Genomic DNA, 20,226 nt, shown 5'->3' on the forward strand with positions numbered 1-20,226 from the left:
AGCTAAGCCTTGGCGAAACAAATCAAGACTAATTTAGGAATACATATCATTTATCTTTAAATATAGCGTCAATTGAATTGAGTGATAAGACACTAGACTCGCATGCTATACGAATATCCATATAGAGCTCATTAAAACACATCAATCATTCTTACGCTGTACTTTCGCTTTCAACATGTTAATATTGTTGACATTGTGTCATTCGTCATAACTTAATTTCGAAAAATTGATCACCTACTAAAAGATATCAAAAGGGGGCTTTCAATCTAAATATGTTTGAAATATATAAATCTATAGCAGACGACAGTTTTCAATAGAAAGAAAGACACGGGTTTACGTATAATAAATTTTGGCATAATTTCTCGCGATTTAACATTCGAATCACGCATTTTTATTCTACTTTTTTACCGACATTTCTTAAACACGCTTGGGGGGATTTAATATGAGAAACTAATGGATTTCAATAGTGTAAAAATCCGTAATTGTACTCACTACGCGTTCGAAATAAATGTTTTATACAAAACTTTCAAGTTGTTGATATCGAAGAAAGAAGTTTTTCTAGTTTGAAGAAACAGATATTTCCCGGGGTGCTGTATAGTAAAAATTTATCTAAATTTGTCATATTAATTTTTAATGTTACGAGTGAAAAAATTAAGATTAATGGCGAAGTGATATTAAAATTAATTACGAAACCAAAACGCAATAAAATTAATATCAGTTAATATAATTTTTGATTTATTTGATATTAATTATTGTTTTGGGGCGGAAGAAGTCTTTAAAAATATGATGCATCGGTTTCTACGGAAATTAAATTAGAGAGTTTAAGAAAATAATTTAAGTTTGCGGTTTTCATTTCTAAGCCTAAATTTTTAATGTTAATCCTAATTTTAAAAAAGATGAAAGAATCGCGAAGCACGTGCAATTGTAAATTACGTCTCGAGACTTGAAACGTTTTACGATAAATTTCTTAAACTGTCTAAGTTAAATCTTTGTTTTGCACGAGTTCCGTTAATAATACAGGTACATTTAACGTGGTGATCAAATAATGTAGCTAGGTTTCAGGAGCATATGAACTTTGTATTGACTTAAGTAAACAATAGGGTTGTTCGCGGTTATATCCTAAGGCTCAGGTTCGGATCGTTTATATGTATTCTGAAAACCAACTGAAAGTTTGCACAATAACTGCATGCGTGACATTGTGCATGGGGAGAGAGAAAGAGCTTTTATGTGTAAACTTCGGTAGTACGTTGACAAAGTAGAAAGAAGGTCAGTACTTGTTTTGGACGAAATTATACAGTTTTACACGCGTCAACAAAATAAAGTGGTCTCTGGGGAAATTTCAATATCATTGTGCCTTTTCGAGATTTAACGACTGTTTATAATTTGTGTTTCATTTTGTTAGGTATTAATATTTAATTTAAAATCCTTAATTATTTTTTGTAATATTGACATTTTCTCAGTATCACGCAATCGCTTAATGCCTATTTATAATTACAATTAACCGAGACTAATTATTTAATATTTAATTAATTAATAAATAAACGAGGTATAAATCAATTGTGGTTAAAATAAATAGGAAAGAAATGCTAAGCCTAAATTTCAACTTAGGCCTAACAAACTAAATGATGGAAGGAAGGAGAAAGCTGCTAAGCCTAAATTAAAATTTGGCCCTAACAAATTAAATGAGCGTAACCACCAAGAATCCATATAAAGCTTTAGAACATCAATGCAAAGATAGAATTGGGTTAACTACATTGGTCAAGAATAGTTAAATCGTAAACTAGTAATATTTATCATTCAAAACTCGTTAATAAAAATAATTTCATTTTCCCGGTATCATCATCAGTGTAAGGGAGGGATTCTAACGTGAAAAAAGAAAATAAAACAGTATATGTGTTGGAGGTTTTTGGCATCAGCGACGAAGCTTTCGTGTCGTCACTTGCTACAGGGAAAGAAACTAATGATCAGTTGCCTCGAACCTGGCGACCAACTACATAATAAAAGGAGAAGGGACACGGTGACCATCTCCCGGCATATTGTGTTAGGCCTTTGCGTTACATTAGAGAGAACCGTGCGTCTAAATGACGCGAACGTCGAAGCCCGCCACTACACGCACACTCTTCTGCCCTCTAAAGGCTGCTCCAATTGTAAATAATGTAAGAGCTAAACGTGTATGATATGAATATTTTAAGAGCTTTTCTTTGTCGTGTTTTTTCCATAGTATTATATATAATCCCCAAGAGGAAAATTATTTCAATAAAATTCAGTTCATTCGACGAATGCGTGTTTAGATACATTTTAATAATCAATATAGGTACGTTTTTCATTCACGGGTATTTTCAATTAATTCACTTTCCTTACCCTAACCTTGGATTCGTTAATTATGAATAAATGATAATTAGATTCATTGTATTCAAGGCTGAAGAGCCTTAAGTAAATTTACAGTTGAGACTGCTGATTGATAGATACGTCACAATGTGGTTTAGTTGAAGTAACAATATGTCAGTTAAAGTATATTAGATCTGCGCTTATTTTGACGCAAATATTACCTTATAATAATAGTATGTCAGCTTTAACGAAGCCAATAAAAGCTTGGGAACTTTCTCTAATGATAATTATTTAAGTTTTTGGGGGATTGGGAACTTTTGAATGCGGCCGGACTCGCGAAGAAGTTAAATGTAAGGGCTGCTTCGCCTCGTGCATTAAAAATAATCACCCACAAAACAGTACAAAGCTTTTGATATCAACGAATTGACCCTTTTTCGATATACATCACACGAACTAAGTTAAACGATTTAAGGTATTTACAAATCCTTTTTGGTTATTTACAAACCACTTCTTTGCTAAGTTAAATACACCCCAAAAAGGTAAATCCAACCCGTCGTGGGTAGTTAAGCCATTTTATCAATCTAGCTTGGTTACACGACGAAGAAACTATTTGTTGTCACCACAGAGTCTGGATTCCAGACGAAGCTTGGGAGGAAGTTGCCTTTTAAAAGAAGATCACCGAGCTACATCTATCCATCCATCCATCTAACATGAGCGAGTTAAGTCATTGCCAGGGCGCCGTTTCTAATAGTTTCTTTTTCTATTCCGGGGCTCTTTCTAATGGTTTGCGGGTAACGTAATAAGAAAGCCTCTATACTCCCAAAGAACTTAACTGAACTGAAGTTAGCTATATAGCTCTACGCAGTCTTATTGGCGAGGTGGATTCGCGAGTTATACGCGGCAGGACCATCACCTTTTTGAGCATCGTTTGTTTTCTTAAATGAGCTATCGCCGCGCGGAGATTTGCTTCATTCTTTCTAGCTCGTGGGTATTTCCCAGAAGGCTTGTGGTCTTAGCAATAAGCTTGTTGGAAGTGTAGAGCCATATCCTTTTTCGCACCCATTCTTTTTTCCGGGTCCTTAGGTCTTCCTATAGATCTTATAGTGTCTTAACCACGGAACTGTGTCGTTAAATAAACGGCACATGTTTATCCCAATCAGTTGATGACCCAATGATGGTTGGATTCATCCTGTTTAGCCACTGGTTTTATACAACCGTTCACGGTTAACCCTTATTATCAAATTTTCACTGATTTGTTAAGAGTATTGTGTAGAAAACTAAGTGATAAGTCCAGGGTTTAGAAAAACGAGAGGAAATATTATACAAAATCATAAAATCTTGAGAAATTCTAAGAAATGTCATGGAAAATCATAATATAATGACATAAAATCTTGAAAACTAAAGGAAATATCATGGAAAAATCATAAAATCTTGAAAAACTCAAGGAAATATCATGGAAAAATCATAAAATCTTTTAAAAATTCATGGGAAATTATATAAATTATATAAAAATTCCTAGACATGGATAAAATTTAAAAATAAGGAAAATATATATTCGATGTGCACTTGCAAAAGTATGTTATAATCGCAATTGAACTAAATTGTTCTGGCCAATTCTTCGAAATTTAATTTTTAAAAAGGGTCACGCCCGCAATCGCTGAACGAAAAAAACCCAAAGTAATCCTAAATATTTTAACCCTTTTAAAAACGGTACCAAATTGTGAATATTTGCTTCCAGCGTTCGCAGTATTTCCACACGTATACACAGAAATCAAATAAATATCTCAGGAAATAAACGTATATATCCTACAATACGTGACTCGCCTCACCGGCCGCTAGTATCTATGGTTTACATATTTAAAAAAAAAACCTTAAACGATTTTATTAGCCACAACCTATAATTTTGGCGCTGATTCAACTACCGATAACATAAGTTTATCTACATAAGTACAAAGATCGTTAAATGAACGAAGACAGCAATGATCCAATATTAAGATTGATATCTAGCGCTCGGTTTGAAAAAGAAAAAAAAAAAAACAAAGGGCCCCTTGGCTATATTTATACCATTAATAAAGTCTTTAGTTTTTACAATATTTCATTTATGTTATGGTATATCGGTTTGTACCTCAAATAGACGTTACATCAGAATTATCTAGCGTTAAATTCAATGTGTCATTGAACTAGCATACGAATAATAACGTAATAGTGTAGCTAACTATTACTGAAAATAGTTTTTTTTAATTATTTGTTATGTCACATATCAGTGGTAAAGATTTGTATTATTATTTACTATTTTTAACCAATTATAAACAAATTAAAATATGGCATTCAAATTTGTTGACATAGTAAAATATACGTTAATCGATATATGTCCATGTAACAAGTTGTTTTATTAATATTTAAGAAAGTGTTAAGGAGGTATTTAAGAACGAATTTTCCCCTCCCGTACATATACATCCTCTCTTGTTTACGTAATAAAATTACACCGCAAAGATTTATGGTTTCCGACTTAACCGTGATCTCCGGCCATTTGCAACTCTGACTCCTTCAAGCCTCTCAATCTCTCGCGGATGCCTCGACGGTCGGCCTGCCTTCAGGGGCCTTGCAAGGCCCGCGCCAAGCTACGTACCACGAACAAACATAGGGGAAGAAGCGAAACATGCTCGCGCCAAAGCATACATATATTTGAAAAGTCCCCAAGATTTTGTAACAGAAAATGGAATGGCGCTATTATTCAGAGAGCAGACAGTCCTTAGGGCTTAAATAGCTAGCTGCACCCCGTTTACATTGGGTCCTTTATCGCGTACCACGAGTATATGATATCCATGGTATGTATGGACGGACCCCCTCTATTGCAGATTAAAGGACAGTTACGTGTAAGTCTACCACTCTCGTTCACGAGGTGAGGAGCCTATTATGTCATGATGGCATTGCGGAGATGACGGGTTAGGAATTTCCCTCCTCCCTCGCTTTGTACGTTTATGCAAATATAATCTTTACTTCCTTGAAATTGATAGATTATATACCCCATTCCAACCCACCAAGCGTGGGCTAGAAAACTCAGTATTGACTTGTTAATACACAGTCAAGCTTAATTATTTACCTATGGTTATAGGTAATGTAGCCTAGTAAATATTATTTAAAAAGTGGATTTAATCAAAGCTGGCAATTAAAGGAAACTTTTTCTAATAAACCGCGATTGATTAAAAATAAATTCGAATTACTTTCCATTTCAAATTAAAATTATATTTTAAATTGACTTGGTTTTGATTGATACATTAAATTACTTCGGATATACACGAAAAAGCAAATCTCAAAAAGTTTAAAATTATGGCCTACATCGGTGCCTTAAGACATATTAACTAAATATTTTTTAAAGTATGTTAAATTTTCCTTGTCTTCGGTTTTTTTAGTGTTGAATTCATGCAACTTCATGAAGTATAGGCAAGGATTTATTGAAGACGTGCTTTGCATATGCTCATTATGAATTTACATAATTTATATATCCTACATTTCCGCGTGATTTATCTGCACGTGATTTGACTACTTAGCTATTCATTCTTTCAACAAATGTAGAAATTTCACGCGCAAATTTTACAACTAAAAGATGATAGTAATAAAACCAAAACAAACGAAGCAGACGACGCGTGTACATTCACCTTCTTATTTTTAGGAAACTATTTAAAACAATTATTCGGCAATATTCGTGTAAAAAATATGATTTTGGAGATTTGCAAGAAGAACTAAATCCTTTGTAGAAATAGATTTCTAAATCTCTTTCATTCAACATCGTATCCACAACTAAATAAGATTTCATCTATATCTATATAAATCAAAGTCCTGACTGACTGACTGACTGACTGACTGACTGACAGACTGACAGATAATCAACGCCCAGCCCAAACCGCTTGCCCTAGAAGGCTGAAAATTTGCAGGAACGTTACTCATAAGTAGTAGGCGCGTACTAAGAAAGATTTTTCCAATCCGCCGCCATCTTAAAAAATGGCGCCCAGAAATGTAAAAAATCTTCTCTATGCAATTAAGTACGCGCGTTTCAACCGATTTCACAAATATTTAGTACACTGGTTTGCTTTAACCTTAAGACGGGGTGAATGGTCTTTCGGGTTCGATTTTTCGCCATCTTTTAAAATGGCGCCCAGAAATGTAAAAAATATTCTCTATGCAATAAAGTCCGCGCGTTCCAACCGATTTCACAAATATTTAGTACAATGGTTTCCTTAAACCTATAGACGGGCTGAATGTGGTATTTTGGGTTCGATTTGTTGCCATCTTTTTAAATGGCGGCCAAAAACTTAAAAACCCTTAATGTCCGCCTGAAAAGTAATAAAAAATATCCCGACGGGCTGACGGACTGTGCCGAGTGCATTCGCTTCTAGGGTGCCACAAAAATATTAGTCATCAGTAAAATCTACACATTCTTTATATCATTTTAGATGGAAGTTCTTATTACACGCGAGCGACGCCGCGGGTAACGGCTAGTTGCAGATAAATAAATAAATGTATTCAAATTTTTCCATAACCGCTAGCTTACTTGAGAAGAAAATATAATAAGACTGTGTGTGTATATTTTGGCGATGCGATTGCTTAGTTTTTGCAGTTCCTCTGAGAACCGAAAACCAAGATTCAACAGCGAGATAACAATCCCCTTAACTTCTTTTCCCGGGGCCGGCACAGAGCAAACTATGATTAATTTCTCTGATTCGCCATCGTATTTTACCACGCGAACACGTGGGTTGTTATAGTAAGACCCTATGAGAGAGAACGCAACGTGCATTTGTAGAAACGTTTCTTTTTTTACTATACAGCACCCGTAATACTAAACTCTAAAACAAACGGTCATTGTACTGACATTACTAAATGAACCCCAAACGCAAATCCACGAATGAAAATGGGCCAGCCAGAACTTTAATCTGATTGTGAGTTTGTGAAAGCTGCAGGAAACTCCACCCCGACCGAGTCTGTGTGTCAAACTAAGCCTTATTCTAGATGCCTGCAGTTATTATTTTAAGAAATATGTGAATACGTCGAACATTGTTACAATATTGCACAAATAATTTTTTTACAAGCCCTAATTATTATAGTCTTCCTTACACCTGTTGAGATTATTTTTATTAGGCTATATGACGTCATTATCACTATAATTAACACACACTTAATCCATAAACTTGCAGGCAAGTTCTCAACCATTATCTTGAATTTTTAATCCAACCCCCTTCATGCATAATTTAGGCCAAATGACGTACGACACAACCTAATTATTAACTTCACTTAATCCAAGTGCTAACATACATTCTTACTAACGAACCTTTAAATATTAAAACTAGCCTCTTTCCCTCTTCACATTAATAACATTAGCTTTTCACGCAATTTTTCATAATCTTATTAATTTAAATTAGATTTAACCCCGATAAATTAAGTTTAATTTAGGGGAGAGTTAATTTCTTGTCTTCTTTCCGTGCAGAGACGCGTGGAGGGCCTGCCTACCCCGGGCTTTGTAAGATATATAGTGGGGTTTAACGTATACCACCCAAGTTATAGAATTTGTTATGTTTATAAAAATCCACCAAGGCCCTCTCGCTTGCCATTTTTCATTTCACGTGGGGGTGCAAAATCTTTTCCTCTCTGGGAAAAATTCAGAGTTGCAGGAGCTCGAGCTGTTGGGAGAGATTGGCTAGGCCCATATGATGGGGAAGCTCAAGAGTAACTTAGGCTCTCTCTCTCTCTCGCTCTCTTCGTTCCTCCTTATAGCCCGAATGAGTAGGTTTATTTAGAGCCGACTCATCCCCGTTTAATCCCCTTTATTCTACGCTCTTTCGTCTTCCACCCCTTTTTCTATATATCTTAAGATATGAAAAATGGTACCTGCAGGTGCGTTATAGAGTTAGCGCTTTCGCGCATGGTGAGTTTCTAAAAGGATCGAGTCCCGGCGCCAATCTTTTAAAATACAAGTGGGTTAACGTTGGTGCACTGATGGTGGTTAAGGTGCATGAATACTAATTTGTTCAATAAAGTATTTTGATTGTAATTTTTTTTTCAATTTAAGTTTATCAATGGTCCACATATTTTATTCTAATTTTTAATCAATGTTCAAGATGTTTTTGAGTTTAAATAATCAAGATTAATTTAATTTTAAAAATTATCGAGATCCTCTATAGATTTTAAACCGTCCTAAACTTTTCATATATTTTAAATATTATAATTCCCAAATTTAAAACCACATTTTTAATTAATTCAAAAAGCAAAATTAAGAGACTCAATTAATAAACAAAACAAAATAAAATAAAAAAGACTTCCATAACATTTTCGAACTGGTTTAACTTTAAATTTAAATTTTAAACTCAAAACAAAAACATATCGCGTATATATATATATATTTATATATATATTTACTGTCTGGTTTTGTATTTATTTTGGCTCCAGGCAAAACATAAATAATTCATTTTACGTAACCAATTATGTAGGTTAGAAAAATTTGTCAAGTTTACCCAAAGTCACGTGTATATAAGTATCTTTTAATCCAGAAAACTAACCTTTATCTCACACCTTATACAGGTAATCTAGGCCCCTTAAGTTACGGATGAAAAATTTGATAGGGAAATTCCTAAAATGCCATTCTTGCCAAGAGCGTTCTTTAGTTAGGTGAGCCGGTGTGGTCTTAGCTAGCTGCATTGTCAACCCTAAAAAAAAGCAATGTACCATACCACGTGCTCAAAAAAAACACCCACCACGTGTTATTGCGCGCTTTTGCATGCCTGACTCTTGTGTTTTCATTTTTCTAAGTCATACATGATGGCAAAAGGTTCATCTATTTATGGAAGATGAAGTGTTTTCCATAGTCCCTGCGCTAAGCCTAACTAACACTCCTTCGTTTCTATAAAAACAAGGCTTCGTATTTCCTCTCTCAAGTATAAGAACGCCGTCTTGAAATTTTCTCGGAATCCCTTTGGGTATTTCTTCCTTAAGCATCAAGGGATTGAACACTTCATCCCTTGCAAAGTAATATTTTAGTTTATAAATTCCCCAATGGAAATTACCACGCACGCGAGTGACCGACCCCTTTAAGCTCGCGTTCCTTCGAGTTCTCTTTTTTCGCCTTGCTTAAGAAGAAGAAGACCACAAAGAATCGCTATTGTTTCGTGCAAGGAAAAATTACTCCGCCATGCTTTCGCAAACTCATTGTACACGGAGCTAAATTGGGACGGTAACATTGTTCTTTGCGGGATTCGTTCGAAAGACAGTGTGTGTGTATGTATCCTGGGGATTTTCCCTTAGCGCGTGACGTGCCTTTGCTCTCTAACTTTTACCTCATGTATTTTCTTTGCTCTAAACCCTTGGTGAATGTTTTTTAAGGCTCACAGAAAATTATCGATCATTGGTTTGTTTTCAATGAAGTAAACCCTATTTAAATAAAGAAAAGATTGACTGGCTTCGTAAAACTCATCACTGACCAAATTTTGCTGACCTATCTAGTTGAGTCAAAAGTTGTATTTACTGAAAAGGGGTTTATTCAAAAAACTATAGAAACAACACCTTAACGGTTGCCAAATCCAAAAGTGAATTTTAAAACTTTTCCCGCGTCATACTTCACTCTAAAGGCATCGCTTCACCTTTAGCCGTATTAAAACCAATAGAAAACAATCCATAGCCTGCCACTACGCGACAATTTATAGAAAGTAATTTTAAGTATCCTTCGCATTCTCGTGTCATCGTCATATTAGTCACCTGCTGCAACCCGTTTCGTTCATTTTTCACGTTCCAAGCTTATAACGGTTAATAGTGGGAATGAGCCAAGTAACCATACATCTAAAACTTGATGCCAAGAAGAACGATTTTCAAAAACTTATCTCGAAGTTGTATCTGTTGACGGAATTCCGGTAACGGAACTATAGGCTGTAGTGGCACATAACGTTATTTACCTTTAAGAACTTAATACGGTGAAAGAGTGAGGGCTGCCGTATCTCGATGAACGTTCAGTGCCAGACGCGCCAATTGTTTTAAGACACTAGAAATGACGAAGCTTCTATTATGAATCTCTTCGCGTTTCAGTCAAGCTTATTACACTGTAGATTCCCGAGCGCTAAAAGCCGCCATATAGCACGTATAGCTATTGGGTATTTAGAAAAAAAATATCTCAGCTACTTAAACACCTCGCTTGCCACGATATAATTAATCATTATGTTACAGCGGGAGATGCCTTGTCAAATGAGAAGAGTCACGGCTCTCCCCAGATATTAACACGCTTCAGGTAATAGAGTCCACACCGTTTGTATATACTACAAGAAATATACGACAGCGAACGGCCCAACCGAAACCATTTACAAATGTTGCCAAGAAGTTGATATTTACGTATATACCAGATCAATGCGGTTGCATGCGATAAATGATATAAGTTTTAATGTATAGTTAGTTAAGCCTATTAATTTACGCTTAGCATTATATTCTCCTATTCGTAATTGACCCAAAATAATTATTAAATATACACTCTTTTAGCGTAGGTACGTTTGTTTTCATTGCACGCTTTCACGCAAATTAATGAAAGAAAAGAAATGATAGCTTTCTTTAACGTCTGCGCTGATAGTGTGTCGTTTTAATTTGCATGTCGAGCGGAGCTAGGGAAAATCTGGCGCCCTGTCCTCGGTAAAACTTAAGCCGGAGCTACAGCAGACTAGGATATGTAGGAGGAATTGCTCGCTTCTCCTAATTCCTCAACAATTAGCGCGAGCTAGCGAGCTTGGCGCGAGGGGGTGAGCTCGAGATTGCAGGAATCTCGCTCGCTCTCGGGCTAAATGGGAGATTCTAGGGGCTATAGTTTTGAGCTAGCTTGCTGGGACGCGCTGAAGAAAAAGCTCCGAACGAGACACGCTTGCTGGGGGTATTCGGGAAGTCCTATGGTGAGGGAGGATTCCTTTTTCCCCGAGAAGCGACGACGTTGAAGGAGATGGATGGACCTCCAAAAGTTGTCATGTCGTGGTTTCAAGACACCCTTACTCTCTCTCACTCTCTCTTTTCCCTTTCTTCGAGTTTAGCGGGGATACACCGGGCCTAGAGGGGCTAGACACTGAGCTACTCTATAAGAGTTGTTGAAAAGATTTAACTATAAATTACAACTCGAAGAAATGATGGTTAAACCATGCTAGACCCGTTCCCAAAAGTAGAAAGATTTGCTGATGATATTATTACAATAATATACTGTTAAAGATGACCGCTAAGTAATGGTCAAACAAAGTTAATTTTGCTGACGAGAATTAAAACAAATATTCTAATCACAGTTTTCTGATGAATGGCATTTTAAATTTGTTATAGATAAGCCATAGGGTATCTTCTGAACCAAGACACAAATTTTGAAATTAATTTAGAGTAGGTTACCCCTCGGGTTAAAATCGTGAGCAAGCTCAGAGCAGAGCGGGGCAACCCCAAAGTTGGAACGTTGTTGCCAGAAAATTTAAAGAAGGAAAAAAAAAAGAAAAATAGTATAGGGCCGCGCTATAACTCGGGGTTCAAGCTGGGACGCGGGAGCCGAAGCGAATTTCGCACGGTTCATCATTTTCTCCCATGCTGGCTGGTCCCTCCCTGGCTTGGCTGCTCTTTGGGTCTTCGACAGTTGCTTTGGCAGCGTACGAAAAGTCGCTCACGCTACGCACGCGAATCTCTGTGTCCATTATGTAATTACATTTTTATATTGAATTGCAAATTAGTCCAGTCTATACAAAAATCCTTCCCCTACACCGTCGGTTTTTGAATAAAATGAACAAGCTCTTTTAACAAATATTTCCTCTGACGGTATTCGTATTATACGTCTAGATTGAACTCGGCTCGCTCACGTCAAGGTCATTATATACAGTTGACGTTATTTTAGTCTATTCATTCTGGCAAATTCTGTTCGAAATTTGTCTTTGTAGACAAAATTCAAAATCGTTTTTAATTTCCAAACGTAAAAATCTCGGCTTTCAATTAGTTAAATACCTTAATAGCATTGTCAAGTTGACCCACAACGCGTAATTAACTTCACTCGTTAACAAGAGCGCAACCTCTAACAAGTTACATGATTGATACATTCGTAAGCCAATTAATTAACGTACTTAACTATTAATTGGCTTTCTGTAAAAGGAGGTTTAAGTTTCAATTAACTTTTGAGAAGCGTTTCGGAAAAGCTGGAAAGATCTATTTTGAAGGCGTGACATAAGGGGGATGCTTTCTATTTATTTCTTAAAAGTGAAGGAAGATGATAATCTTCCATCGGCGCTCCAAGCTGCTCCGGGCAAAGTATGAGAGCTCTACGTAGGAAGAAGGAATAGAGAGTCTAGTCTGGCTGGAGTTGGCGTTCGCTGAAACCTTTCCCTTTTCCTGTCACGGATGCTTTTGACAAGCTCGCGTCGACCACGTTGGGACCCCTGTCTCAAAAAGAGAGCAATGAGGAGCACCTGAGAGGATGTCCCCGTAGCCGTACGTCGCTCAAAAACCTCGACGTCCGCTCAAGACCATGGAAGGGGGGGGGATATAAGAAGGGAGAAGGATGGATATAACTACGCGTCTATACGGCACTTCCTCGCCTTTTAACTCTCTTAAAAACCCTTCGGATCTCCGTTTTCTCGACATTTGACAAGCACGGCTATTCATCCGTCGGTTCCGACCCTCGAAACATCCCCATCTCACCATAACTTTGGCCTTACGTACCACCAAAAATCTTATTTAGTTTTGGAAAATTTAGAAGGCGGGAATTTGAATTTTCTTTTTGGTCGCGTGCAGTCTGGGATCACGCGCAGTTCAAACTATAATTTCATTATATACCACTTTCTTAGGCCTAATTTTCAATTTAGGCTTAGTATTCTAACTTTCCTCTAAGCTGAATATTATATACCCGCAATTATTTGAGACATTACGTCACGTAAGACTGGTCTTTAATCCAAAAGTTAGGGTTTCTGCTGGCACAAGAGTCTACCCAATAAGAGTGTCGCTTCCTTTTGAGACGCGAGTGAACAAACTATATGAAAGCGTCGCACTCAATCCAAGTGTTATTTTTGAACCCAACCACCAACTTTAGTCAGTCGTTCGTATAAGATTTGGATTGTACGCGAGAGGGGAAAGCTCTTGTAGTCGGTTTCCTTTGAACATTTTGCTCTCTGTAGATCTTTCTCTGGGATATTTCAAACTAAGCTTAGCTAGTGCTCTCTGTAGCTCGTGTTGTTTTAACCTTAGTACTAAAACTTGATGTGTGCAATGATAGCTAACTCACACGCGATTGTAAACCCTAAGCAAAAACGGTCGGACATTAGTCAATTTTGTCTTGATATTTGAAGGCTTAGCAATTTTTACCTACAATTCACTTAGATTTAAATATACCCCAGGAGTTGGTTTAATTAATGTTCATCCCCTTGGTTTTACCACCGGAAACTCTTATTGGCGCACGCGCAGGAAGGGCAATGTTTCTTTCTTCCATATATATATTCCTGAATTCCTGGAATAGGTTTACGCGTATATATTTGATGCTAGTAAACACGCGATGTAGACCCGTTAAAGATACGAAAGCGGGGATGAGAAGGTGGTGGTGGTGGTCAGGGGGCTTTCCTCCCCGTATTGGTAGAATACGTGTCAGATATTACCCAATTTATGTTCCTCCTCCGTCTATTGTAGAATAGACAATGCTTGTGGATCGTATATCTATTATTCTCTGGTGTGGTATCGGTAGAAGCGCGAGTCCGCTATATAGATTAATGCGCGAGGCGGACATCACGCGTCTCATAGTATGAATGGGAGGACACACTAGCTCCAGCTACAGAGAGAGCGAGAGCGGAGAGAGACCAAACCGACCTTTATGTATATATCGTATACACCGTTACGTGTCCGATTGCAAGGCCTTAAGGTCCCTGAGATACAAGTAAAGGGTGTAAGAGAGGGTGTCCTAGTTAATTAGATACAAGTCTTAAATGAATTTACAAATTCATTTTATTTGTGCGAAATTTCGTTTTTAGCGTTTTCAATTGAAAGGGATAGCGAGGCAAACCTAACCTAACCTAGCGTAAACAAACCTATATTAACCCTTAGTTATCCCGTTCTGATAAAGCCAACCTACGTTACCTGACCTATTACCACTAGAGTTTGGTCCTACATTCCCGTGAAAGGTCACTTTGCTAATGCTGTTTCAAGTACATCCCAAATATTTAAAACTAATCCGCGTCAGTCACCCACCCAGAAACTTTAAGCTCAATAACCCCTAAAACCTTTAAGAACTACCAAAAGCTACAAATTGCCATACTGCACCAACAATTTATAAAGTTCAAATTTTTTTTCTCGCGCGTTGCAAAATTTGAAAAACTTTTATCACGAGCTTGAAGTTTGTTTTTGACGTCGCGAGGTATAGCTAGCTTTCAAGGAGTACAATATGAAGGGCCTGGTTCTGGAGTATACTTGTACAGCGTAGGGTTCGCGTATAACTAATAAACAGGCGGTTTGTTTGTTTGGCTTGTCTCGCGGATGACGCTTTGTTAAAGGTCCGCCAAAGGCGCGAGGCGATGCGTAATGAAGGCGGCCTATAACATCGTTGACAGTCGGGTCGTTCTCGCGATGATGGGAAAGCTATATTTCGGGCCCCGATCGTAATTAAGATTAAAGGAGATAGTTTCTACGTGTTAGGAGGAAGCCATCCTGCCTGTCGCGCGCCCGCGCCAAGCCTCCAGTTCAGTATAGAATAGGAGGATGTCGCCGAGCTAGAAGCTAAAGGCGGGAGAAGGTCCTAAAACCTTTGAATAGATCCCGCCATACGCGCCAGAAACACAATTGACGCAATGATCTCGGTTTTCGATACCAGCCGAGCTTTCTCAGTCCCGGGCCAACTTTTTCTCTCTCTCTCTTTCTCATCTTCCTCTCCTCTTCGAATCCTTTCTGAAAGCTTATAACCTAACCTATCTTGTTCTCCCGGTGTATATATATGGTCCTAAAGCCCATCTAAAACTAATTCCTGAATAAGGATAGAGCTCTAGCTGCTGAGTGAGTGAGTGAGTGGATATGTCAATGTAGAAAATCTATTAATTCTTGATTGTATAACTATGGAATTTTCTGGGATGCTTTTCAAAACGTGGAAACAATGATGTCGTGAAATTGGCGGGAAAGGTTGAAGACAAAATTAAGATATCGGGGAGAATTCTGGGTAAAAGTTGTTCAAGCTCGGAAGTTTTAGAGTGAAGGAGGTGTTTCAAAGAACCGATCAAGATCCAAAGTTTCGTTTAATTAATTCGCAAATTGATTAGATCAATCTGTATCGTATGATAACAATACAGTTAAGCCTAAATTAAGAAATTACTCCTATAACAAGAACCCTCAAAAACTTTTAGAAACTGTATCAGTTCTCCCATTTCAACACTGCGGCGTGCACCACAATCTCAATCATAAACCATGCACCAATCATATCTCTAAGTTCAGTTCAATAGATGATGTCCAATAGCGTCACCATATCTATAAATACTGTTGATTAGCTCTCGTAGACTACAGTTATAACGCAGTCAATGCCTTTATCAGCATAGACCCATTAATTCCACAACAAAACTTCCCCGAGTCCCCTAGCTAGCTTATATGCCAACTAAACTCGGAGCAAATTATTCAAATGAAATAATGAAGTATTAGCTGTAATAATTTAGAAATGGGACCCAATTGAGTATACGTAAAGGTAGTATATATATCTAGGCATTTCTCAAGAGGGTACAGTTCCAAATTATTTCAAGATTGGCTCGTGCATGGCAAAGATATATATAGATTCCTCCGGAGTGACAGAGGAACGTAGTGCTCAGGCAGCTCTCGGTGTATAGCGGAGAGCTTGTAAAGTGCAGGATGGGGGCTACCCTGTTCGGCACGAGATTACGGGAATGGAAAAGAGCGGGATTGTCGTCGGGCCGAGAATTTCGCGCGTGCCAGGGAAGCATAACTTGATATGATAAAATAGTCGACGTGAGATTTGAAACCCCAGGAAAGATTACCTACCGCTAAAACCCCTTAAGGACTCCCGTCCCGTATAATATATCTCTAATTACTCAAAATTGTGAAAGTGAAACCAGAAAATGTTTAACGCTAAAAGAATTAAAAGATATCGTACAATGTTTTGTGCCAAGACTGCTAGCTTGAGACCATCAATTACACGGATTGTAATGATGTTTTTATTTTACATTTTAAGTGAAGGTGAAACACTCCAGCAAATAAAAATAGATTTCTTCTGGTGCTTTCAGTTGGAGTTTAAAATATTGAGTTTCGAAGGTTTGTAAAGAAAGCCCAGCGTTCTTTCTTTAAACGCAATTTAAGAGTTACAGCGAGAGGTGCATGCCGGGGTCAAAACGATTAAAAACCCACAAATAGGGTTGATTTTTTTCTTTCAAATAGGAGTATAACAAAGCTATACATATATATTTACGAGACAAGCTGTTTCGAAGAAATCGTCGTTGAAGAGCTACCTAAGCCTCGGTCGGTCGGTCGGGTGTGTGTGTGTGTTTTTTACGTAAAAACTGTCCGCTTTTCATTACTTAGCGGGTGTAATTACTCAGGAAAACGTAAGGCTCATTACCCATTCATCATTAGTCAGGGCTAGTTCGGCGGTCTTATTAATGACCGCACCATTCGCGGCAGTACTGCGCCCTAAGCCTTGCCACCCTGAAAAGAGGGGAGAAACGTACGGACGTAAAAGGGGCTTTGTATACGGATATATACCGACGTTACTCGCGCCAACCTCGCGGTCCAAATCACTTACACCACCGTATAAACCTCTCTTTTCCCCTCCCCTCCAACGCACCCTTTATTACGGCTCTTACAAGTGGTTCAAAATTATGGTTTCACGGTCACTGAAGAATAACGGATAAAAGCTAGACCCTAAACTGCGAAATTCAATGGTGTATGCCAGCCATGGCGGCCAAGTCCCGAATTCTTTATCAGACTAACCTGTTGGTTGGTAATCGTATCTTTTCATTTCAAAGCTGAATCTTTAGTGTACCCTAGTTTAGTTGCTAAGCCTAAATACATTTATAACTCTTTTTAAATTCTTATATTTAATTCATCAAAAGACGAAATTGATGATTTCCTTTGGGAGGTCATATTAAAATGATTTCTTTATAAAAGCGCGGGAAAATCACGAGTCTCGAGAGAAAATTTGCATTAAGATAGAATGGGGAGAATGGGTTTAGTTTTGCCTTAATGGTGTGGCGCTTTAAGTTATAAGGGGGATCGTTTCCGTGACTTATTCGACCTTAAACTCGAAGGTTCTTGGCTAATTTCTCGGAATTATTCAGTTTTGCTTATAAGATTAGGAGGGAACTTTCTAAGCCTCGGTCTATTGTTGGATGAGCTCTTTATTTACGGTTTTGTCGTTATATAATGAATGCTGGTGTGAAAGGTCTCGCTCGCTTAAAGCAGCTGCCTTTGCTATCTCATTTTCATACACTTTGACGGTCCAAAGTAAAGAGTAACGCCCCCTTTGGGTCCCCTTATGCCACTAAAAGGGGTTTACGGACGCGCGAGCCACGACCGTTTTGACAAAGTTTCTATAAACGCCAAGAAAACGCGCGCGCGCGCGTTTAGAAACTGCCGCGTCATTCCAAAGTCCAACGGAGCGCCATTTAACCTTAAGCCTTGCCATTTTGATTTTTGGAATTTTGGTTTATATTCGACTAACTCCCGATACTGTTAATGGGGCAAAAACAAACCACTACTGGCGCAGTTGTAAAGCGTGCCGGTACACGTGTAATACATATAATCGTTTTTAAGCCTACGCTTTAAAAATTAGACTATACCTAGAATATTAATTAATTTACCTCATTTTGGTATGAAAGGAAGAAATTAAAACGAACCTACCATTTTTCATGTCGTTCAGACGTTTTCACTTAATCCCACGGTACGATCCTACTAGATGTTGAAAGGTTAGTCTGGAATATTATCATGTCACTTATTTAAAAAAATTACTTACCATTTAGCGCAAATTTATTTGCAATTTAGTAATTGTCAAATTAAATCTAATCCATTTTAAAAATCTGTAACTTAAATAATATTCACGCGACTTATCAGTTCGACTTCTCCTGCGTAAAATCGTCTGCTATTTTTAGTTTACACGCATGGAGGATTCATACCATTTGCACCAGGAGGCCAGGCAACCTAGAGTGTAAAATAGCAGACGATTTTACGCTCTAAAACGCCTGGTATCCTTGTGTTAATAGTAGGATTCCTCCATGCCTGTAAACCATGTATTGAAAAACCGATGGTGAAAAAAACTAATAATTTTTGGTCTATTTCTTGCCTACTGCAGGCAGGGTTGGCACGCTGGTATCCAGTCCGGTTTTATCCACCTGGATTAAACCGGTTTAAACCACGATGAAAAATCCAGTGGATTTTTCAAAAAATATAATAATAGAGTACAGCGCAGTCACCATAAAGTGAGATGGAAGAAAAAGTTTGACCCACATGTCTTTACCTCTTTATTTCATCGAAATGGTCGATTCCCATACATTGTGGGTTAGTTTGACGCGCCCTCCTCCCACTGCCCCACCCGAAACTCGTGAGACTGAGTTGAATTTTTCGCAACGCTAAATTGTTGGGTCGGACCGCGCATTTAGAAAAATCTTTATCAGACCCTGCCCTATTGAAGATCACAAAAAAGCCTACCCGGGCCCGACCCTGCCCTATTGAAGATCACAAAAAGCCTACCCGGGCCCGACCCTGCCCTATTGAAGATCACAAAAAAGCCTACCCGGGCCCAACCCTGCCCTATTGAAGATAATAAAAATGTCTACCCGGGCCCAACCCTGCCCTATTGAAGATAATAAAAATGTCTACCCAGGTAGACGATATGATAACCCTACCCGACCCGACCAGCAAAACATTTTAAGTTATTTTCTCACCCAACGCGATATGGTGATAATGGGTCGGGTTGGATTGAAAAATCCCGATTAAATCAGGGGCCCTACTCATCTCTAAGGGAAATGTCTATAGTTTTATGAACTTTTATGTACAATAAAAATGATTCTCAATTAGACGGCCTAGCAGAAGTCAACTAGCGCACTAAATGTAAAAAAGAAGTGCAAAATTAAGCACTAGAGAGTAGTTTAAAAAAAGCCAGATAAATCCAATAAAATCCGGTTTAAACCAGCAAAAAACCATACCAGTGGCTTTTTCAAGAAAAATCCGGATTTTTGCCAACCCTGACTGCAGGACATTTTGTGGCAGACCAAAAACTGAATTAAAAAATGCATATACAAATAAAACCCTACCTTTAAAAACCGGATAGGCTATTTGACCCTTGCTCGACATCCCCATCTATGACCCCATCCAGGAGCAAAAAAAATTTATCCTAAATATACGACAATATCATAATTTGAAAAACATGCAAGCGTGACGTATACGAAATCTCTGAAATGATAGATGCTAAGCCTTTGCTCGATAAATTGATATCAATTTCCTTACCCTATCAATTAAAGTCGCTCTTGGGGGGAGAGAGGGGGGAGTAAAGATTCCAATTAATAAAGACCATTTAAAAGTATTTAACGGTCGCCGGCGGTCTCGTTCATATTACAGAAGCGGGTGGGGGAGGGGGGGTTAAAGCTAGTCCGCTTTAATTGTGAGCTTCTATGATACGGCACAGTATAAATGGCGGGGCTTGTAAATTTTAAGTGATAAGTACGGGTTCCGATAATCAACGTCAGACCTCGTGTTCCTTTTGATTGATGAGCTCAAGTCAATTTTTTTCTTTTTTTTTTCTCTTTTTAACAGCGCTTCCTCCGAAATCTGCTCAGGACAGGCTCTCCGCGCTGCTCGAAGGAACCAAACACGCAAGTACGTTTTTCGTTTCATATCACTTTATACACACCAACCAAATATTGAGTATTTATTGATAATTTGACACGTGGCGTACGT

General features: G+C 38.0%; 1 protein-coding gene across 3 annotated transcripts in view; it reads left to right on the forward strand.

The window, feature by feature from the left end:
• LOC149692557 (uncharacterized) overlaps positions 1 to 20,226 on the forward strand; it is a 49,202-nt gene that overhangs the window by 14,397 nt on the left and 14,579 nt on the right. For all 3 annotated transcript variants that reach the window (XM_089868324.1, XM_089868323.1, XM_089868322.1), the window contains one exon: positions 20,083 to 20,145. Coding sequence is in view for 2 of the 3 variants with exons in the window: in XM_089868323.1 (XP_089724449.1) it covers positions 20,083 to 20,145 (63 nt within the window). In the remaining variant the exon portion in view is untranslated. The remainder of the gene's footprint in view (positions 1 to 20,082; positions 20,146 to 20,226) is intronic.

This window comes from Phalangium opilio, unplaced genomic scaffold (genome assembly GCF_054372755.1).
Source record: "Phalangium opilio isolate 3A_F unplaced genomic scaffold, DU_Popi_V2 ptg000024l_1, whole genome shotgun sequence".
Classification (NCBI taxonomy): Eukaryota; Metazoa; Arthropoda; class Arachnida; order Opiliones; family Phalangiidae; genus Phalangium; species Phalangium opilio.